At 44.8% G+C, this 20,788-nt stretch overlaps 1 protein-coding gene across 1 annotated transcript; it reads right to left on the bottom strand.

The window, feature by feature from the left end:
• Positions 1–6,794: 6,794 nt before the first annotated feature.
• Trim40 (tripartite motif containing 40) lies at positions 6,795–13,309 on the bottom strand. Its single transcript, XM_051187447.1, has 5 exons — positions 12,855–13,309; positions 8,318–8,413; positions 7,508–7,702; positions 7,187–7,209; positions 6,795–7,009 (listed from the first exon to the last, which is right to left on the bottom strand). The coding sequence occupies exons 1-5, from the start codon at positions 13,194–13,196 to the stop codon at positions 6,943–6,945; spliced, it is 723 nt and encodes a 240-aa protein (XP_051043404.1). The 5' UTR covers positions 13,197–13,309; the 3' UTR covers positions 6,795–6,942.
• Between the last annotated feature and the right edge of the window lie 7,479 nt (positions 13,310–20,788).

The following is a 20,788-nucleotide window of genomic DNA, read 5'->3' on the forward strand; positions in this document are numbered from 1 at the left end:
TTGATAAAGGAGCATCTTCTCTCTTCTGCCATCATGTACCATACACCTGAGATGGCTTCTCACATGACTTTCAGGCCCAGTGTGTGCCTTCGATTCTGCCACCTCCATGCCAACCAACATCAGCCAGTGGCTGAGCTGCTGAACCTACAGGAGGTAGATGAGTGGCCCCGAGTCAAGTGGAGGTGGATGAGATGAGAAAAGTGTTGATACCCACCCACCTAGGCCCAGTGCATTTCATGTGATGGCCTTGACCCAGCAAAATTCTACACTTAGTCCTCACAGACCCAGGTGGTCCCAATACAGGGAGTTGCACCATTTTCTGGTGGTCAATATGAAAGGCAATGACATCAGCAGTGGCACTGTCCTTTTGGATTGTTTGGGCTTGGTCTGCCAGTGGCACCGGCCTACGCTGCTACATCTGGCTGGTGTACCAAACAGGACCAGCCACTGAAGAGTGACAAACCCATCTTCAGCAACAGGTCTAAAGATCACAGTGGCAAGTTTGCCACAAGAAGGATCACCTGGGAACCCCCGTGGCTGGCATATCTTACCAACCGGAATGGGATGACTAGGTATGCAAGTTGTATTAGCAGCTGTCTGGGAAGTAGGGGTGTTTTGGAGGCCAGTGGTCTTGGAGGCCCCTCAAATATTGTCAAATTGTGCATAGTGTGCTATTTCTCTTCGTTCTTTCCTATCTCGAAGGGCCAGTGACATCTGTAATTGGTTTAACAAGGAGAAACTCTGAGTCCAGAGCCAGCACAGTGCATCTTTGCAGATGTGTTTTTATGGTCTTGTCCCCAGTGAGACCACTGTAAGCAAAACTCACTGGGCTTACTGGATGTGTTACCCGAGTGTTCAATATCAAATTAAAATAAAAACCATTGGATTCAAGTTAAAAAAAAAAACAAATAAATAAAAGGACTTTCAGGACCGAGTGATTCCTGGCAAGAAACAAAAGCAAAATTATCTGTCTTTGTAGTTACTTTTCTATTGCAATGATAAAACACCATGACCAAGGCAGCTTACAGAGAGAGCTTATTTGGGGCTTACAGTTTCAGAGACTATGACCCATCGTAGAGAGCATGGAACAGGCAGACAGGCATGGTACTGGAACAGTAGGTGAGAGATTATATTTTGATCCACAAGCATGAGATGAAGAGAGCTAACTGGGAATGATGTGAGCTTGTTAAAACATCAAAACCCACACACCTCCAGCAAGGTTGTACCTGCTAATTCTTCCCAAGCAGTTCCACCAGCTGGAAGAATGTTTTATTTTAACCTCTGGAGTTTGGTCATGTTTAGTTGGGGATCTTGCTTGCTTTTATCAGTTTCACAATGGTTAGCTAGTTGGTTCTGTACTGAAATACATGGAACATTTCAAAAGGAGAGAAAAAAAACATTTTTTTTTCTTTCTGTGCTAGCTATGAACAAGTCATGGTAGCCACTGGTAATTTGAAAAGAAGATGAAGGAGCACTGGGAAGACAGTGAAAAAAAGACAAAACATACACACCATGTGGTGGCTGCTGTGGTAGGAATCTGCCTAGGCATTGTGGATACTTAGAGGAGGGGATGCTGCCGCTGCTGTGTCTTCAGGGAGGATATGATGCACATGGTGAGAGAGAAAAGGAGGGAGAAGGGGGGACAGCAAAAGCTGAAACACCTGGTGTTTGCCCTCCCTCAGATGCTGGGTCATCTCCACATCCTTGAGGACAGACATGTACCATCCCCATCCAGTCCCACCCACTGCCTTTTCCTGGTGGTGTCAGTTTTAGGTGAGGTGAAGGTCAGTCAGGGAGACAATGTTTTGTTTGGAGACATTGCTGGCTGGTCAGAGTTTGCAGCCTCCTGGTGGCCTAGCGGCTTAACTCAATAAGCTCAGCAACATGGAGCTCCTTTCCTTCAGCTGAGCTTCCTATCTCTACCTGCTCTTATCTAGAGGATTTCCCTGGGCCTGGAGGACTGACCTTATCTAAAAGCTGTCTCTAAGCCAGATGCCTGATTCATTTCTAGCCTGACCCTCGGCACAGATCCCTGCTGAGAAGACGTGAGCTAGGGGTTCTGCTAAAGGAGTCTACTGCCACATACTAAGCCTTGTGATAGTGTACCATGCAAAGCAAATTAGGGTTTGTACCCAGGCTCCCCAATCCTATATATTCCTTATACTCTGGAATAAAATTGAGCTGATTCACAAAATCTGTCTCCTGGAGGGCTATCTCCATTCCTGTTCATGGGCCAAGTGCAAAGCTTTCTGTCACCAATTCTGTCTCTTTCCCCTCTTGACCTGGTAGCCACTAGCCCAAGAGGGAAAGAGGACTCCCAGAGTGGTTATGGCCATAAACCATAATCCACGGACTACACTCACCTGCTGGGGAAACTGTCTTCCTGATCAGTTGATTACCAGCTGAAATTAAAAAGGAGATGATGGTTCCTCCTTGAATCCTAGTTTCTCTGGCGGTGTGAATTGTAGGCTGGTGAGCCTTTGCTCTATGTCTAAAATCCATATATAAGTGAGTACATACTATGTTCCTCTTTTTGTAACTGGGTTACCTCACTCAGGATGGTTTCTTCATGTTACATCCATTTGCCTTCAAATTTCAAGATTCCATTTTGTTTGTTTTGTTTTTTTTTTCCCCCGCTAAGTAGTATTCCATTGTGTAAATGTACCTACCACATCTTCTTTATCCATTCTTCAGTTGAGGGCATCTAGGTTGCTTCCAGGTTCTTGCTATTACAAATAATGCTCTACGAACATAGTTGAACAGATGTCTTTGTTGCATGGAAGTGGATCATTTGGGCATATGCCTAAGAGTGAAATTGCTGGGTCCTGTGGTAGACTGATTCCCGTTTTCCTGAAGAACCGTCATACTGATCTCCAACATGGCTGTACAAGTTTGCACTCCCACCAGCAGTGGAGGAGTGTTTCCCTTTCTCTATATCCTCTCCAGCATAAGCTGTCATTGGAAGCTAGGATACAAGGAGGAGCCTAAGAGATTCATACAAGGTCCCCCATATAAGGGGGAAGAGACAAGATCTCTTGAGCACATGGGGAGCAGTTGGGGGGTAGTGAGTGGAGAGGGAGTTAAGGGAAAGAGAAGGGGAGAGGAGAACATGTGGGACCAGGAAGATTGAGTTGGGGGGATGAATAGACGAGAGAAAAAAAAAAAATAGAGGAAGCCATTATAGGTTTGAAAGAAAATGAACACTAGAGAAATGTTCAGAGACCTACAAGGATGGCCCCAACTAAGAATATAAGCAATAGTGGAGAGGTTACCTTAAATTCCCTTCCTTGATAATGAGATTGATAACTAACTTATATGCCATCCCTAGAGCCTTCATCTAGTAGCTGATGTAAACAGAAGCAGACACCCACAGCTAAACACTGAGCCGAACTCCTGGAATCCAATTGCAGACAGGGAAGAGTGATAAGCAAAGGGGTCAAGACCAGGCTGGAGAAACCCATAGAAACAGTTGACCTGAACAAGGGGGAGCTCATGGACCTCCATACTGATAGCTGGGAAACCAGCATTGGACCGACTCAGACCCCCTGAACGTGGGTCTCAGTTAGAAGGCCTGAGCAGTCTCAGGGACCTCTGACAGTGGAACCAGGATGTATTCCTGGTGCACGAAAGGACTTTGGGAGCACATTCCCCATGTAGGGATACTCCCTTAACCTAGAGGCAGGAGGGAGGGCCTAGGCTCTACTCCAAATGACTTGACAGATTTTGATGATTCCCTCCTGGAAGGCATCACCCTCCCTGTGGAGTTGGGGGAGGGAATGGGCATGGGAAGGGGGAAGAGGGAACTGGTATCGATATGCAAAATAAGAAAACATAATAATAATTAAAAATGAAGAAAAAAAGGAGATGATGGAGGAGAAATAGTCACAAATAGCTCAGTTGCATCACCTGCACTCCTGTGATGGAGTAAGGGGACCCCAGAAAGATGCAGGGGGATGATTTGGATGGCCTGTCACCTTTAGACTAACAATACACTAGGACTGTACAAAAGGTGAGCTGTGTGGGAGGAGGTAGGATAGGGGAAGACTGGGGATTAAAGATAAACTGCCCTGAAGTGGAGAATTCTATGGGCTAGAGGAACCTGGGTAGAGGCAGAATGCTATAGTCATGTGGGGTCTGGATAACTCCAGAAATATCCCTGCTTGAAAATGGTTTGGGGGCCAGGGTGGGTGCCTGCAACGTGGAAAATTATATCCATCATCTCAAAGTGGTATTTTAAATTTTATGCACTATAAAAGCATTTTCCTTAACTTTATAGGGTGGTTACGATGAATTTTCTAGTCCTTAGTGGATCTACACTTCATTCTACCTAAACTTGCCCTTTGGTGACAGTCTACTTAACATCCTGGATGTTTACTCAGTCATAAACTGCATCTGTGAGGAGACAAATATGCCATGGTACAACTCTACTGGAGAGGCCACCAGGAGCCTTGGGCCTAGGCTTAGAATCACCTTCAAAGCGGGGTGTCTCTCTTCCACTCAGCAGATAGAAAAGACCTTGCAATTAGGGGCTAGAGATCAGAGGTTATTGAGTGAATTTCTCCAGGATGTTCAATATTCCCTAGAAAATATATGTTTGGAAAATAAGGGTATGTACAAGTGTCTTTATAACACTAAAACATATACACAGGCCCTAAGCTTCATGTTCCACTAGAAAATGGACTATATTTTTCTGTTTCTTTGTATTGGTTTTACTTGAGCAGTTAAAATGACCATGAATCTCAAGAGGCAGTTGTGGTGCACGCCTTTAACCCCAGCACACGGGAGGCAGGATTGTCTCTGTGAGTTTGAGACCAACCTGGTCTACAGAGCAAGTTCCAGGACAGGTTCCAAAGCTACACAGAGAAACCCTGTCTTGAAAAACAAAACAAAACAAAAACCCAACCAACCAACAAACAAACAAAAAACAACCATGAACCTCTAAAGTGTATATATATATATATGAAGTTCTCTTCCTGCTGTAAGGCATTAAGTCCCTTATGGTATTTATTTTGGTAACACTATGAGATATATTCTATTGTCACCCTTCTTTTATGCATACTTTGTATATGTGTGTGCATGGCTATATGTGTGGGTACATATGTGTATGGTTTCATGTACACATCTGTGTGCATGTGTGTGGGGCCTGAGGTTGATGTCAGAAGTCTTTTTCAATCATTCTCATTTATTTATTTGGTAGGGTTCCTTGGTTTGGGAGTTCTGAGTTTTCCCTGCAAGGGCTAAGAGTATAGGTGGCCACTCAGCTTTTACATGTTCTGGGGATCCAAACGCCAGTCTTCATACTCACACAGCAATCATTTTATTTACTGAGCCATCTCCCTGGTCTTTATTATGCCCTGTTCAGCATGAAGGAGACAGCTGTGTGTGGTAGGTGTAAGTATGTCTCAGTAGGTAGAAGCAGGAAGGTCAGGAATTCAAGGTCAGTCTCTGCTACACAGTGAGATAGAAAATTTGATGCCAGCCTGAGAAGAATTAAGCCCTGTTTAAAGGGAGAGGGGAGAGAAAAGTGTGGGGGTAGGAGGGGTAGCAAGTGAGAAAGAGAAGGGCAGACTTGAGGCCTGGTGAAATTTGTTGTTGTTTTTTTTTTTTTGCGCATCCAAGATCATACAACTGGGACTTTACAACCACTGTCCGACTTCTGAATTCTTAAACACCATTCCAAACTCTTTTGTTTGGAAACTGGTGGTTATGTGGCCCTGGTGAGAATTTGATGCTGATATACTCACTACAAGTGACTGCCATTCTGATAGATAATTTGTATTTCTTAAACTGAGAACTAAAACTGCTAGTGAGTGAAAGTACTCCTTTTAACCCATCAGTGTACGCCCCTTCCTAGGGCACTGTAAAACTCACTGCCTTTTACAGGGGGTAGATTTGATGACCTCTGGGTGAGATGACCAATGAACCTCCAGTCTGTTCTTTCTGGAGTCAGACTCCATTGCTTTTCACAGACTAACTACATCTATGTAAGAGCTCCAGGCTCCCAATTGCTCTTTACCAGACCCCAGAGAAGTGTCACACACTTTATCTGATACCCACAGGTTTAACCCCTGACCTTGTAAAAGCTTTTCATTGCAAAGAAGAGAGACTCATCCCAGTTAGTTTAAATAGGAAAGTTTATTATAAGAATAGATGCAGAAATAAGAAGAAACAAATTCTTATACCAAGTTTCAGGTCATAGGGAAACTTGGCAGAGGCAAGGCTAAGAAGCTGAGGCACTACCAGTTCCCAGAAAGAGGATTTATATCCAGCTTTGCCCACAGAATTCATTCTCTTGCAGCCGTGAGACTCCCTGATTCCTGTCAGCTGGAAGATTAGGCTTCTCTAAGAAACTAAGAGCTGCCTATGTATCTTTCCCCTTAGCACCACTAACTTTATCAATAAGAGTCTCTAGAATGCATCTATTAGTAACAGTCCAGTGGAAGGAGATATGGTCATTTCAGTGGCCTCCATCGCCTCTGCTGTATTCCTTTGATGAGAAGCACATCACAGATACCACCACTTTGTCCCACTCGGGTGACAAAGTTTCATGAGGGTGAGGACTGTGGAAATCTCCCTTGAGTCTGTTTGCAACCGTCACAATGAATGAACAACGAGGGCAGTGCAGACAGAAGGTTCTATCAGAGTCAGAAGAAATTTTACCCCAATAAACCTGTCTGGCTCCGTATGCTGAGGTGGCTTCACACTGGTGACCTGTGTTGTCCAGATGCTTGATGCTCACATAAGACCATGGACAGTAGGTGCTACCACCCATTTACAGGTAATATAGAGACTGCACAAATGGCCCTGGGTGTAATGGAGGTCTGAAATGCCTGGCCACAAGGAGCCACAAGCTCGTGTGTGGCTTAGGAAGGAGGCTGTGTCCAAGTGTCAGGGGTTAGGGTATCAGGTGAGAACTGTGGGGGTGAGAACACACCAGGAGAACTAACTGGGGTTTGGGTTGGCTGCAGGAAGATGAGAAAGAAGTCCTTCTAGTTTCTGTGGTGCACTCCTAAAAACAAAGAAATCATTCATGAGTTCATACATATTCTATTGAATCTTCCACTGCCCATGTAGTATGAAAGTACCAAGTATGTCACCTTGACTTAAATTTAGCCCATATACACATCTATGTCATGTGGGTCTGCATATGTCTTCAAGTGTGGGGTAGAGGGAGAGGGAGTCATACCTGTCCAGTAAGTCACTGGCATCCTGGGAGAGAAAGGGTGACAATCAGTCAGTTACTATGTTGTTGACACTGAATGTACTTCCTGGTTCCTGCTTGAAGGCCACTCTGGCTGCCACCATGAGAGCTGGAGGGCATAGCACCTTTCTCCTGCTCCTTATTCTGTTGTATCGTGTGACCCTGTACAAACCACCCTCACCACACTCAACACACACACACACACACACACACACACCAGGAACACCTCCCCTTACAATTCTCAGGAGGGATCTGTTTACTATTCAAAGAATCTCCCTGAATTTAGGGGTGCCTTAGGAAGTACACCTTCAGAGTGCTGGCATCCAGTTCCTTGGCCATCCTTTCCAGGCCGGAAGCCAGGATGCTGAGCTGTGTTACTGCCACTTCTGCTGGTAGGTCCTCTTGCTGGTCCAGCCAATTCTGAGGTAGGGCCTTCAGCTGTTCCTTGGTTTGGTCTTGGTTCATCAGCTCATCTCTTAGCCCGTGGCTCTCCCAATCCACCTGAAATCACAGAAGATTTGATGATAGAGCCTCTGCCTCTATGTACTGTACTTCTAAGTGGGGACTACTGACTTCCACTCCTCTTCATTCACGTCTTGCCTCACCAGCCACTGTACTGCAGAAGGACTGTACTGCACAAAGCACCTCCCTACCTACCTCATGATTCCAAGCACATCTACAGATACTGTGTCCTGCCATAGTGGAACACACACACACATACACACACACACACACACACACACACACACACACACGCATGCGCAGGTGCGCACGCATGCACACTACTCAGCTATGTTCTTTTGATGTCAGCTTTTAACTCTGTGAGGAGAAAGCTTGCCCAAGTGAGAGGGATAGAGAAGTGATTGCCAAGGACAAGATGTGTAGTAATTTTTCAACTATCTATTTTAATTCCCACCATGTACTCAGGAGAATTTTTTTTCCTTAAAAACATTCACAAGTCATTCTGTTCACCTATCTCAGAGCCAAGCCCAAAACCTAGGTTTTCAGCCCACATGACCATAGTTCCACAATAGGCTGCTCCAGGGACAAACAGTTGTCTGCAACAAAAGTAGAGGTCCTTCAGGACTCTAGATCATCCCTGGGACTCACACTCACCTGCAGAGCCTGCAGCATCTCCTCTTTCTGAGCCTTAAGCTGTTGAAAGCCACCCAGGTCCTTTCTGAGTTTCCTCCTTCTGCGGTTGAGTCTTTCCTAGACACAGACAGAGCTTTTGTCGGACTGGAGGGTGAGGCAATATCCCAAGGAATCAGGCATGACCCTGTTCACCTTTAACCTCAGCAGTCAGGAGGTAGAGACAGCTGGACATCTGAGTTTGAGGCCAGCCTGGTCTACACAGTGAGTTCCAGGTCAGCAGGACTATGTATTGAGACCCTGTTTCAAAAACCAAAACAATGGGAATTTTGGGGGAGGGAAGAGCAGTTGCTGTCCTTCAGGAGACCTAAGTTCAGATCCCAGTACTCACACTGGGCAGCTCTCAACTGCTGTAGCTCTAGTTTTAGGAAATCCAGTACCCTCCTCTTCTTTGACTTCCAAGGATACACACATACACACAAAATTTTTAAAAGAAAGCAAATATAAATAATGTCAATAATTCTAAACGCATGAGACAAGATTGGGACAGTGCAGGTGTATCATTTACTATGTTTAAAAGGAGTAAGACAGACTCCTCTGTCTTTATAAACATATTTAAAGATTTATATTTATTTTTAAGTATGCATATGAGTGTGTGTTTATGTGTAAATATGTACACATGTGTGGGTACCCAAGGAGCCCAGAAAGGGCACAAGATCGCACGGAGATAGAGTTACAGGTGGTTGTGAGCCACCTGTTGTGGGTGCTAAGAATCAAACATATGTCTTCTGAAAGAGCAATCCATTTTAACCACTAAATTGCCAAACCCTTTGTGATTGTGTGTGTATGTCCTTGTTGTTGTTGCTGCTGCTGTTGTTTTGTTTTGTCTCAGGGTTTCACTACATAGACCAAACTGTTCTGGGATTCAGAGATCAGCCTGCCTCTGCCTCCAAGTGCTGGGGATAAAGGTGTGGACTGGCCCTAAGCCATTACATTGTATGCTAACATGAAAAAATAATTAATTATAGCAATTTAAAACAAGCCCTGATTATAAATTCTCCAAATGGTACAGGACATCTCTGGACTTGGACTCTCCATCTGCTCCCCGCACCCAGGCTTTGTCCTGGTGCAGGTTTGATGTCACTTGGTCACATTAAGAGTCACCCTCTGGTTTAGTTTGTCATCAGTTCTTTTACATACGTGCAGACGTTCAGACGTGAAGACGTGCAGCAGACACTCACTGTTTTCCTTATAATGAACAAACAGTCTTATTTATTTTCTATACTTCCTCTTATTACTTAAGTATAGACCTGAAGTCAGTAGTCATGAATCACCTTTGTACTTCCTCCCGATGCCTGGTATGACACCTTACAGAAAGTACAGACCTGAGTCAGTCATTCAAGGATGGAGGAGAAGAGGAGACCTGTCTTCTCACACCTGACTCATGGCGCCAGGAAGCCCCATCCCCTCTGCTGTAGACTCTGCACTTAGTAGGTACAGAACTCAGTAGAACATTGCCCTTTAAGCTTTCTGAATCATTCTCTACATTTGGTTCTGATTTAGGCTCCCTCGTTTGTCATTGCAGATCATGACAATGTTCTTTGAAGGCCAACTGTCTGAAAGACGTTGAAAATTTTCCCTTCAGGGCTAAGGAAGTAGTTCAGTGACGGAGCATTTGTCTGGCATGTGTGAGGTCCTGGGTTCAAACCCCGGCACCACAAAGAAAAAAAAAGAGAAAGAAAATTCATTATTGATAGGAAGACCTGACAGGGAAGCAGGCACAGGACAGTCAGGGGAGGGGAGTCAGCTTTGGCTTCTACCATGGTATCCCTAAAGCTTTGGGTTCTTAACCTTTGTATGTGCCCAGCAACAGTAATTCTCACTCATGGCATTAATATGCAGATCTGGCTGAGAACAGAGATAGATGGAAGCCAAGTGACTGCCAACTTGCTCATGATGCTAGAAGCAGAGGGGCAAGGGGGGTTAGAGAGTGGGATCCTAGGGGTGAGGGTGTAACGATAGTGTGAGGCCATCAGGATAGGATGAGTGAGGCCGCTCCACAGGAAACTTTGAAATGGCTAGAACTCATTTTAAGGGCATGGCATCATGAGAAAATCTCAGCAGTATTTAACATCCCCAGATGTGTCATCTTTGGAACAACTGGCAAGAAGATGCCAGTGATGGAGTGGAGGGTATAGCCGAGGGGAAGAACACATCCTAGCATGTGTGAGGCCTTGAGTTCAAACCCTAGAACTATTCTTAAAGAATAGCTTTGAAAAGAATAGAATTAAAAAGGAAGACCTAAGGTTTGGAAAGATGGAGATGTAGCCTGGCAAGAAGTTTTGGGCAGGGGGAAAACAGCAAAGGAAGAAAAGCTAAGTGTGGTGCCAGGTATCTATAATCCCAGCACTCAGTGGGCTAAGGCAGGAGGATTGCCATCAATTACAGACTAACTGGGACTACAGAGTACGATCCTGTCTCAAGAAACATAAACAATAGGGCTGGAGAGGTGGCTCAGTGGTTAAGAGCACAGGCTGCTCCTACAGAGGACCTGAAACCACGTGGCAGCTCCCAATTGCCTGTAGCTCCAGTTCCAGGGAATCTGATGACCTGTCTATGCCTCCTCTGATACCATGCAGTTGGTGCACATATATACATGCAGGTAAAACACTCATCATGCACATATAATAAAAATAAATTAAATTTTAAAAGAAAAAAGAATACCTGCCTAAAAGAAGAAGAAAAAAAACAACAAAACCTGCCCACATTACAAAAGTACAATTCTTAAGAGGGTTTAACATGGTGAGTCTGGTGGCATATGCCCACAATCTTAGTTACTCTGGGGGCTTGCAGCATGGGAACCAAAAGTAAGATTAAGTCTCAAACTAAAAAGTAAAAAGAAGACTGTATATTTATCACAGCAAGATTGCCTTGCATGTACAAGACCCTAGGTTCAGTCTCTATCCTTAGTACTGTGGGAGAGGAGGAACGGAGAGGGGGAGGAGGGGAGGGGAGGAGGAAAGGAAGGAGGGAGGTGAGAAGGAAGAGGAGGGGTCTGGCACACAGGCAGGAACATTCAAACTAATAGAACAGGACAGGATCTGCATGGGACATTTAATAAATGGTAGGGGAACAATTTGCTGTAATTTGAAAAGGTTAAAATTAACTTTCTCTCTTCTATTTTCACCAAAATATCTTGGATATTTTAACTTCTCCAAAATACATGCTCATAGTTATTCATCATAGCATCCGGTGTAACCTAAAATCAATCACCTATGAATAACCCAGTATCCCAACTTTGATTTATTCATAGAATTGGACAGAATGGAGTTGTTGAAAGATGTACAAGAGAACTGGATGTACTGATGGGAAAAATGTCCAAAACATATTTTTTAGAGGATAAAAACAAGATACAGTAAAAAATTGAGGGAGCCAGAAAGATGGCTGTGTGGGTAAAGGCACTTGCCACCGGGACTGATGGACCGCATGGTAAAGGGGTGAACTGACTTCACAAAGTTGTCTTCTGACCTCCACATGCATGCCGTGGCACCCTCCCCCACATCATATTTACAGACAATAATAGATAAATGAATAGGGTCCTCTATGCATTCTATTTCTTTGAAGCGTTGGGGATTGAGTCCCTGGCTTCATTTATGCCAGGCTACATCTCTAGTGTCTGTCTCTGATTCTCTCTCTCTCTCTCTCTCTCTCTCTCTCTCTCTCTCTCTCTCTCTCTCTCTCTCTGTGTGTGTGTGTGTGTGTGTGTGTTTTAAAGAGAACATTCAAGCACACAGCTTTCCTGGAAAGGTAGATTAAAAGAAATCTAATGCTGGTTACCGCTGAAGACTGAGAATGAGGACTGGAAAAAAAATCTTTATTATTTTCATTACATCTATTTGGAAGTGGGCACACACTGTGGAGCTTGTGTGGAGGTAAGTGGACAGTCTGTAGAATTCATTTCCTTCCTTCTATCATGTAAGTTCCAGAGATTAAACCCAGAATAAAGCTTGATGACAAGTTCTTTTACCCCCCCCCAACTATCTCCTATCCCAGAGGCAATATTTTTAATTTTGCTATTTAATCTTTAGGTGGTGCTTAAATTTGTTACCAAAAGTGTGAAGCATTTTTAGAAAAAATATTAAATAGATCAAGAAACAATAATCATAATCAATAAAGGAAGGGAAGGGGGAGATGGGACATCACGTACAAATTTTCAAATCTTTGAAAGGTAACTGTTAGCACAGATAAATCTTGATTGCATGTCTAGACTAGGTTCTAGACCTATCCACCAGGGAACTTGGGGAATAATCTTAGTCCAGAAGTGGTTCTCATTATCTAGTACAGAATCTGGGACTTTGCTATCAGAGTGGCAGGGTCACCTAGATAGACACACAGCCACCTGGAAATCCTATTAGCAGTGAGGCACACAGAAAGCAAAGACCAGGGCTCCAAGTTGGATGACTAAGAAAACTCAAAGAGGGCATCAATTACCAAGCCCCTGCTTAGAAGCAGTGACTCGTGGAGCCGGTGGCAGGGGCTGGTGGGGGTGACACAGCTTTACCTTGTAGTGGCTGATGGCATTTTCAATGGAGAGCTCAGTATGAGACTGGTGTTCAGGGGACTTGAGGCATTCCACACACAGGAGATGTCTGCTTGCCTCACAGAACCTGCACACCCTCTTCTGGTGACTGAAGCAGATGTAACTGGCTCCAAGGACCCCCTCAGAGCAGGGCTTCCTGCAGACTGGGCAGCTCAGGACCCCAGAGACCGAGGCCTTATCCATGTGCTGGGTCAGACACATTCGGCAGAAGAGGTGTTTGCAGTCTGTGCTCACAGCCTCCTTCGGGGGATCCAGGCAGATGGGACAAATGTTCTCCTGGTTGTCCTCATACAGAGGAACCATGGCCGCTGCCTCAGCAGCCTCCACACTGGGTCATTCGAAGGTCAGACTGTGCCAAGTGAGAGGGCCCAGGGGAAGCTGATCTGGAGTAGGATAGAGTGGGCTCAGGACTGGACTTCAGGTTCACCCTGGATCAGAGACGCCACAGCCTGGGCTGTAAGAAACACAACCTGGCAGGAATTTCAGAAACAGCTCAGTGTTTTCTAAACTTAAAATTATCCTTTCTTTCTTTCTTTTTTTTTCCCATACACCTGGAGGAAGCAGGTGATCCAAACTCCAATTCTGTTTTGACAGTTTTCTGAGGAATCTTTTTACAGTTCAAAGCTAAATTTTAGGCCATGGTGTCACGGCCAGAAATAAACTATCAAGGACAAGCCAACAGTCTTCTTTGCTGTGTGGCTTGTGGGAAGAACTCAGCCAGAGTTTTATGTATGTCCCCCTGTGCTGGTAACCCACAGGTGTCACTGTTAGTGTTTGCTAGCACCGGCCACTCAAGGTGGAACCTTGTCAGCAAGTCTTCATTGACTACCAAGTTTTCCAAGACTGCTGTGATGTCACGGTGAAAGAAAGAGAACAGGAGGGAGGGAGGGGGAGAGAGAGAGAGAGAGTCACAGACAGAGAGAGCATATACTATTTGAGGCTATATTGTCCCTTTCTTTCAAACAACTTCCGAGGGTGACCCAAAGAAAGACGTACTCCTCCTCCCACTTTTTGTCTGAGCATTCTCCCCAAAACAGCTCTCCTACTAGCCTACCTCAAATTTCTCCTATTCAACTTCAGGTCATTTTCTTGGCCTCTGGACCTAGGGAGAAGACCAGCAGATGAGCCGTTCTTCTTAAGTAATGCCAGTTATATATACTCACATGTCAATAAAACTAGGAAGAAGGTGAAGAGATTCACCCCGCTTTATCAGTGAATTATGGGGAAAATGAAATGTACCCATGCTCTGGGCTCACTGGATGGTGACACAGACTTTGCTGCAGGGTGTGGCATGTTTGCTTACCAGGAAGAGGAAATTCTTGTTGCCTTTAAAGCAAATCTCACAGGACTTGAGAAATGCCTTACCGAATGAGTCTCCCAAGACCCCCACACAGAAGTTGTGAGTGTGTCACGGGACCATGACACCTGGGTGACGCTGGGGGCGGTCCACACCATTGTCCTTACCGGTTTTAGCTTCAACAGTAGCTGTGTCTGGAGGATACCACTAGGTATTTGTTTCTCTTCTCTTTGTTGTAACCACATACCTGGCAAGTGGCCTGAGGGAGGAAGGGGTTTATTGGGGCTCACAGTTTGAGGTTACTGTCCATGGAGGAGAAGGCATGGAGGCAGGAGTGGCTGGGAGCTAGAGCAGCAGGAGCATAAGGCCGCTTGCTCACACCGGGTGGATCATGAAGCTGAAAGAGACACCTGGTGGTGTTCAGTTGTCTTTCTCCCCTTTTCCCTTTCAGTCCGGGATCCCAGCTCATGGAACAATGCCACACACTTGAGGGTGTTCTTCACCGATAACCCCGGGCAGTACTATCCCTGCCTCCTTCTGAAGGCTGCTGCCCACTCCAGGGCATATCTTTCCATCATTTCATACCCTTTAAGCCTAGTCTAGTGTTGAGTACCTTACGCCATCCTTCAACAACCTGCAGTCCTGTGAGAGAAATGTGAAAGTTGTCAGAATACAGATGGATGGATTTATGTTACCCTAACAGCAGCCACAGCAAGCAGCATTTCTTTCTTTTGGAGGGTTTGGGGAGGGGGTCAGAGTTGAGGTAGGGTCTCGTGTGGCCCAGGCTAGCTTTTTTTTCATGATATATTAATTTATTTTTTTAATTTTTATTTTACATATCAATCCCAGTTCCCTCCCCCTCCCTCCTTCCCTCCCTCCTTCCCTCTCATGCCCCCTGACCACTCTCCCCTTCCATCACCCACTCCACATGTAGGGTGATTCCCTCCAGGAGGGGTCATCTAAATCTGTCGAGTCTTTTGGAGAAGGGACTAGGACTTCTCTCCTGTCTCTAGTTTAAGGGAGTATCCCTCCATGGGGAATATGACCCCAAAGTCCTTTTGTGCACCAGGAATACATCCTGGTTCTACTGTCTGAGGTCCCTTAGACAGCTCAGACCTTCCTTCTAGCTGAGACCCATGTTCAGGGGGTCTGAGTCAGTCCCATGCTGGCTTCCCAGCTATCAGTCTGGGGGTCCATTAGCTCCCCCTTGTTCAGGTCAGCTGTCTCCATGTGTTTCTGCAGCCTGGTCTTGTCCTCCCTCTCTGCTTCTGGATTCCAGTTAGGCTCAGTGTTTAGTTGTGGGTGTTTGCTTCTGTTTCCATCAGCTACTAGATGAGGACTCCATGATAGTGGATAAGTGTAATGGGATATTCACTTTGTCTCCTTCTATGGCACTGACCACGCCCATTGGGGGTGGAGCCAGGGACGGAAGTGACCTGTGGAAGGAGGTCTAAGGAGGAGCCCGGGGATGCTCTCTTGCTGGCGGGTTACAGAGAGGAGAGCATCCGGTGGAACTTGCTGGTGTTCATCTGTCTAGGTTGTAAGTTATTTCTCCCTGAATAAAACATCTATTCGGCCTATTTGTTTATCCTGATCCTTATTTAACTGCAATATCTGGTGTCAGAAGTGGGATACTCTCTCTGTCTTCCATCTTGACTCCTCCTTACTACTTCCTCTTTCCTCCTTGTCCCCTAGTCCCTCCTATCTTCCTTTCCTATTGGCCAACAGTGCTTTATTCATTAACCAGTATGAGAAACATATTTACAGAATGACATCTCCCATCAGATAAGTTAGTCATCGATCTCATTATCAGGGAAGGGCATTTATGGTAGCCTTTCCACTGTTGCTCAAATTATTATTTGGGATCAGTCTTGTAGGTCTCTGGAAATTTCTCTAGGTTCAGTTTTCTCTTCAAACCTCTTTTATGCTCTCTCTCTTTTTTTCCTCTCTCTCTCTTTCATCTATTCCTCCCCTGATTCAATCTTCCTAGTTCCACGTGCTTTCCTCTCCTCCCCTTCTCTTTCTCCTAGCTCCCTCTCCAATCACTGCCCTCCCCACTCCCCATGTGCTCTGGAGATCTTGTCCCTTTCACCTTCTGTGAGGGACCTTATATGAATCTCTTAGAATCCTCCTTATATCCTAGTTCCTCTGGCGGTGTGAATTATAGGCTGGTGATCCTTTGCTCTATGTCTAAAATCCATATATGAGCGAGTACATACCATGTTCCTCTTTTTATGACTGAGTTACCTCACTCAGGATGGTTTCTTCAAGTTCCATCCACTTGCCTGTGAATTTCAAGATTCCATTGTTTTTTTTTTCCCCCACTGAGTTGTATTCCATTGTGTAAATGTGCCACATCTTCTTTATCCATTCTTCAGTTGAGGGGCATCTAGGTTGCTTCCAGGTTCTTGCTATTACAAATAATACTGCTATGAACATAGTTGAGTACATGTCTTTGTTGCATGGATGTAGATCATTTGGGTATATGCCGGCTAGCCTTGAATTCTCCCCAACGCTGAGGAGGGTTTTTGAATTCTGATCCTCCTGCCCCCTCTTACCAAATTTTGAGATCACAGACGTGACCCACCGTGCCAGGAATGAAATCCAGGGCTTCATGTATGCCAGACAAGTACAGCATAGCCCACTACATCCCCAGCACCATCACTCAGATTCTTTTTTAAATGTGTATGGACAATTACAAACAAATTCCTGTGCTATTTTATCAGTTTACACAGATAGTGACATCTGGTGGACTGGTGCTTTGGATCATAGGCAGTCCCCTCTGGATTCTACATTAGCTGTTGGTTCTTTTTCCGCTTCCAGCCATCCTGGTATTCTGACCCAAGATGCTCTAAGGAGAGTCAGGGTGTCCTTACCATTGGCAACCATACTATCAGGCCCCAGTGAATTAAATTTTCCCAGGATCCTCACACCAGGGAAGGGAAATTATGAAGCTTTGTGCCAGTCAGAAAAAGAGATTCACACAGCTTTGCCAGCCTCACTTCCTACCAAATTCACATATGCATATTCCCTGACCATTCTTCTTGGCTATAGAATTGTAAGAGTGCCTCTGAGAAGGTGGGAACTAAGAGAATTTCTTTCTCTGTTTTGGTTAAGCTAAATGAAGCCACTATCCTTTAAGCATTTCTGTTTCCTAATTCTTTTTCTGGCACAGGGAAACTATTGGGCTAGGGGACTTAATTTTCCTAAGGACCACACCACACTCCTTCCTGCTGCAGTGAAGTGAACTTCCAAGACAGGCCTGCCTTCAGAATTTACTCTGCCTCTCATAGTGCAGTCTTGGATGTCATCTCATCGACTCAAGTTCAGTGTACCTTCTAATCTTCTAAATTATTATAGCCAGGATTACCTGAAACTCTACCCAAAATGAAGCAATGGAGTGGCTCCTTCAGCTAAATGTTTTAGTAGATGTTTCTATGCAGACAGTAGATGGTGCTACCTCCCAGGATAGGACATGACTCAGGCCGTCACTGAAGGATTGGAAAGCTGCTGCCACTGTCCTGTTCTCTCTCTCTCTCTCTCTCTCTCTCTCTCTCTCTCTCTCTCTCTCATTTTATTTATTTTCGTATGTATGTATATATGTATGTATGTATATACACTTTGTGCTTAATGCCCACAGAGGACAGAGAGGGTATCAGAGTCTCAGGTTCTCTGTAACTGAGGTTACAGGCAATTGAGTCACGTGGGTGCTGAGAACCAACCCTGTGTCCTTTGCAAGAGCAACAAGTGCTCCTATGCTGAGCCATTTCCCCAGGCTCCCATTTCTTTCAGAAGTTACATCTGAAACTAAACAGAAAGCTTAGGAATAAACATGCTTGTCACACGAGTTTGATGACCTCAGTTCCGTACCTAGAAGACATGTTAAAAGCTGGGTGTGGTGGTGCATATGTACAATTCCAGCACTTCCAAAGCAGGACAGGAAGCAGAAGAGAGAATGGGCCTGGAGTACTCTGCATAGCAGAAACAAGGCAGGCCCTCCTGCTGCAACTAGGCAGAAAGTAAAAACGGACTCGCAATGCTTGTCCTCAGATTAATACATGTCCTTATGTTATATATGCAATGACATGGTCAGTACACACACACACACACACACACACACACACACACACGTACACACGCACACAGAGACAGAGATAGAGACAGAGAGAGAAGAAAGGTAACTCTGAAATATATAAATATATAGATGGGGAGAGAAAAGTAGCTGTAGGATAAAACTGTGTGGTTTTTATTTAAGCACACAGGAGAAGCACGAAGCGGGGAGAGGCAGGGAGATCAAGGAAGAAAGTGTTCCTGTGAGAAATCCTCTCTACCCTATAATTGAGTCCTTTAATGAACCCTATCCTCTACCCGGGATGCAAATACCAACCTTAGAGAACTGTCAGCCAACACATTCCAGAGGGCACTTGGGGAAATGTTCCGGGCTCTAAGTTTGAACATGAGGATCCCAGTAAAATGAGGCAGCTCTTGGGGACTCTGGGGACATGGAGAACTCTTGGTAGGAGCCCCTGAGTTCTACCCAATGGCCTGAGGAAACACGCTCAAACACTCCATAGTGATCTCAAGTAGGGCTGAGGTATAAGAAACTGAACTCAAGCTGGGGTGGCTCACACCTGTGACCCCAGCACTAAAAAAGGAGGTCAAGGCAGGAGGAGCAGAAGTTCAAGGCCATTCTTGGTTATATAGTGAGTTGGAGGCCAGCCTGGGCTACACAGGACAATCTCCAAAAACAACATCAAAAGCAAAAATAATAATAAGCCAAAATGAATGGGGGCATGGTGGCTCATGCCTGTGACCCCATCATTTCGGAATACAATCAGAAAGCTGTGGTGCATCACTGTGGAGATCACAGTCTCTTCAAGTTGGCTGAGAATAGATTTTAAGTGTCATCACCATACAAACAAAACCCAATTAGCCCAAAATGTATTGAGGCAATTAGTAATTCACCAGGTAAACAGTCTTTTAATTACAGTCTTAGGGGACATCCGGAAGGCACACCAGGAGGAGAAACATGGACATCTGGGCTGTAGTTATCAGAGCGTGGGATGGGTGTGACAGTCTCACTTGTTGGGCACACCTGTGTCCACAAACGCATGGGGTTATGTGATTATACACTTCCTTGAAATAGAGCAATAAATGAGCTAGAAGAAATAAAAGGAGTTGGCAAGCGCAGAGAAAGGGGTAGGTGAGGCTGAGAGTGGGGTCAGTCTGAAGTGGGAGTCCGGCGAGAGCTGATGCATACCACAGCCATGTGTGGCGCCCACAGCCAATCTCATCAGCTCTGCACTGCTGTTTCTCAAAGCCCTGGATGGGCCCTCACTGTGTGTTCACACGGTCCATCCGATTTTTGTAAAATTTGTAGGATATATTCTAACCATAGTTAGGCTTGCTGATTCATTCCAACCCTCCTTTGCAAGCTTTCCCTTTTAAGGACTGACATTTGGGCTTCAGGCTAAGGGTGACTGAAGAGGGCTTGTGTGGTTTATATTTACTAAGGCATCTGGTGCATGTATGTTCCAGTTATTGCCAGCTGACTCCATGGAGGAGTGGCTTTCCTGGAATACCTCTGTCTGCTAATAAATCACCTGACACTAGAGACTAACTGCAAAGTCAGAGGACCTGTAGGGATATGAGACAACATAAATTTATGGATCAATAAACCCTTCCAGTCTAATCAGTGTCTAGTCAAAAAGGCTTTTCCTCAGGAGTGTATACTGCAATATGTAAGGCTGTGTATATCATGGGCTACAATTACTTCTTACATTTCTTACATAAATTCAGTGAAGGTTGTTCTGACATCAAAAATTATAAGAAAAACTTATAGAAAAATTATAAGGTGTAAGAAAACGTTTTAAACTGGAGAGCTTGCTGTTCTTCCAGGGGACCAGAGTTCAGTTCCTAGCATCCATACCAGGTGGTTCACAACTGCCTATAACTCCAGTTGAAGGCATCTGATTTATCATTCTGAGCTCCACAGGCATTGGCACATGTGGCAGACACACACACACACACACACACACACAGAGTTTTTTTTTTAAGAAGCATTGATTTTTCAGTTCCAAACAGAATAGTAACATGTTGAATTAATGCAGTGATTCACAAACCTTCCTAATGCTATACCCCTTTAACACAATTCTTCATGTTGTGGTGACCTCAAACCACAAAGTTATTTTTGTTGCCACTTCATAACTGTAATTTTATGGAGGAGCATTGTCTCAGTTCCTAAGATCATCACAAATACGTGTTTTCCGATGGTCGTGACCCACAGGTTGAGAACTGCTGAATTAAAGAGTTTAATTTTAAATGAAGAGCACATACCTAAATTTTTAAGGGTCCTATTGAAAGATGAGCATCTTTAGCACATTGTACCCTTTGAATTCTTCTTGTCGACTTATGATAAAATAGTGGCACTGTCAAAGAAAATCTCACAATACACCTTTGCAAGAGGAACTTCACAATACACAGGCCGGTGACCTTTGGTACTTGATAAAGAATTTATGATGAGTCACTGCCCAAGCAAAGTTAAAATGCCCTGAAATCTGGTGTAAAAAGCTGTAGACAGGATCAGGAGAAAGATCGC

The sequence above is a fragment of the Phodopus roborovskii genome, unplaced genomic scaffold (assembly GCF_943737965.1).
Source record: "Phodopus roborovskii unplaced genomic scaffold, PHOROB, whole genome shotgun sequence".
Classification (NCBI taxonomy): Eukaryota; Metazoa; Chordata; class Mammalia; order Rodentia; family Cricetidae; genus Phodopus; species Phodopus roborovskii.

Coding starts and splice junctions, on each gene's coding strand:
- Trim40 (XM_051187447.1), bottom strand. CDS start 13,196: ATGGTTCCTCTGTATGAGGACAACCAGGAGAACATTTGTCCCATCTGC. Junction 8,414..12,854: donor ATGCCATCAGCCACTACAAG/GTAAAGCTGTGT, acceptor GTCTGTGTCTAG/GAAAGACTCAACCGCAGAAG. Junction 7,210..7,507: donor TGGATGCCAGCACTCTGAAG/GTGTACTTCCTA, acceptor TTTCTCTCCCAG/GATGCCAGTGACTTACTGGA.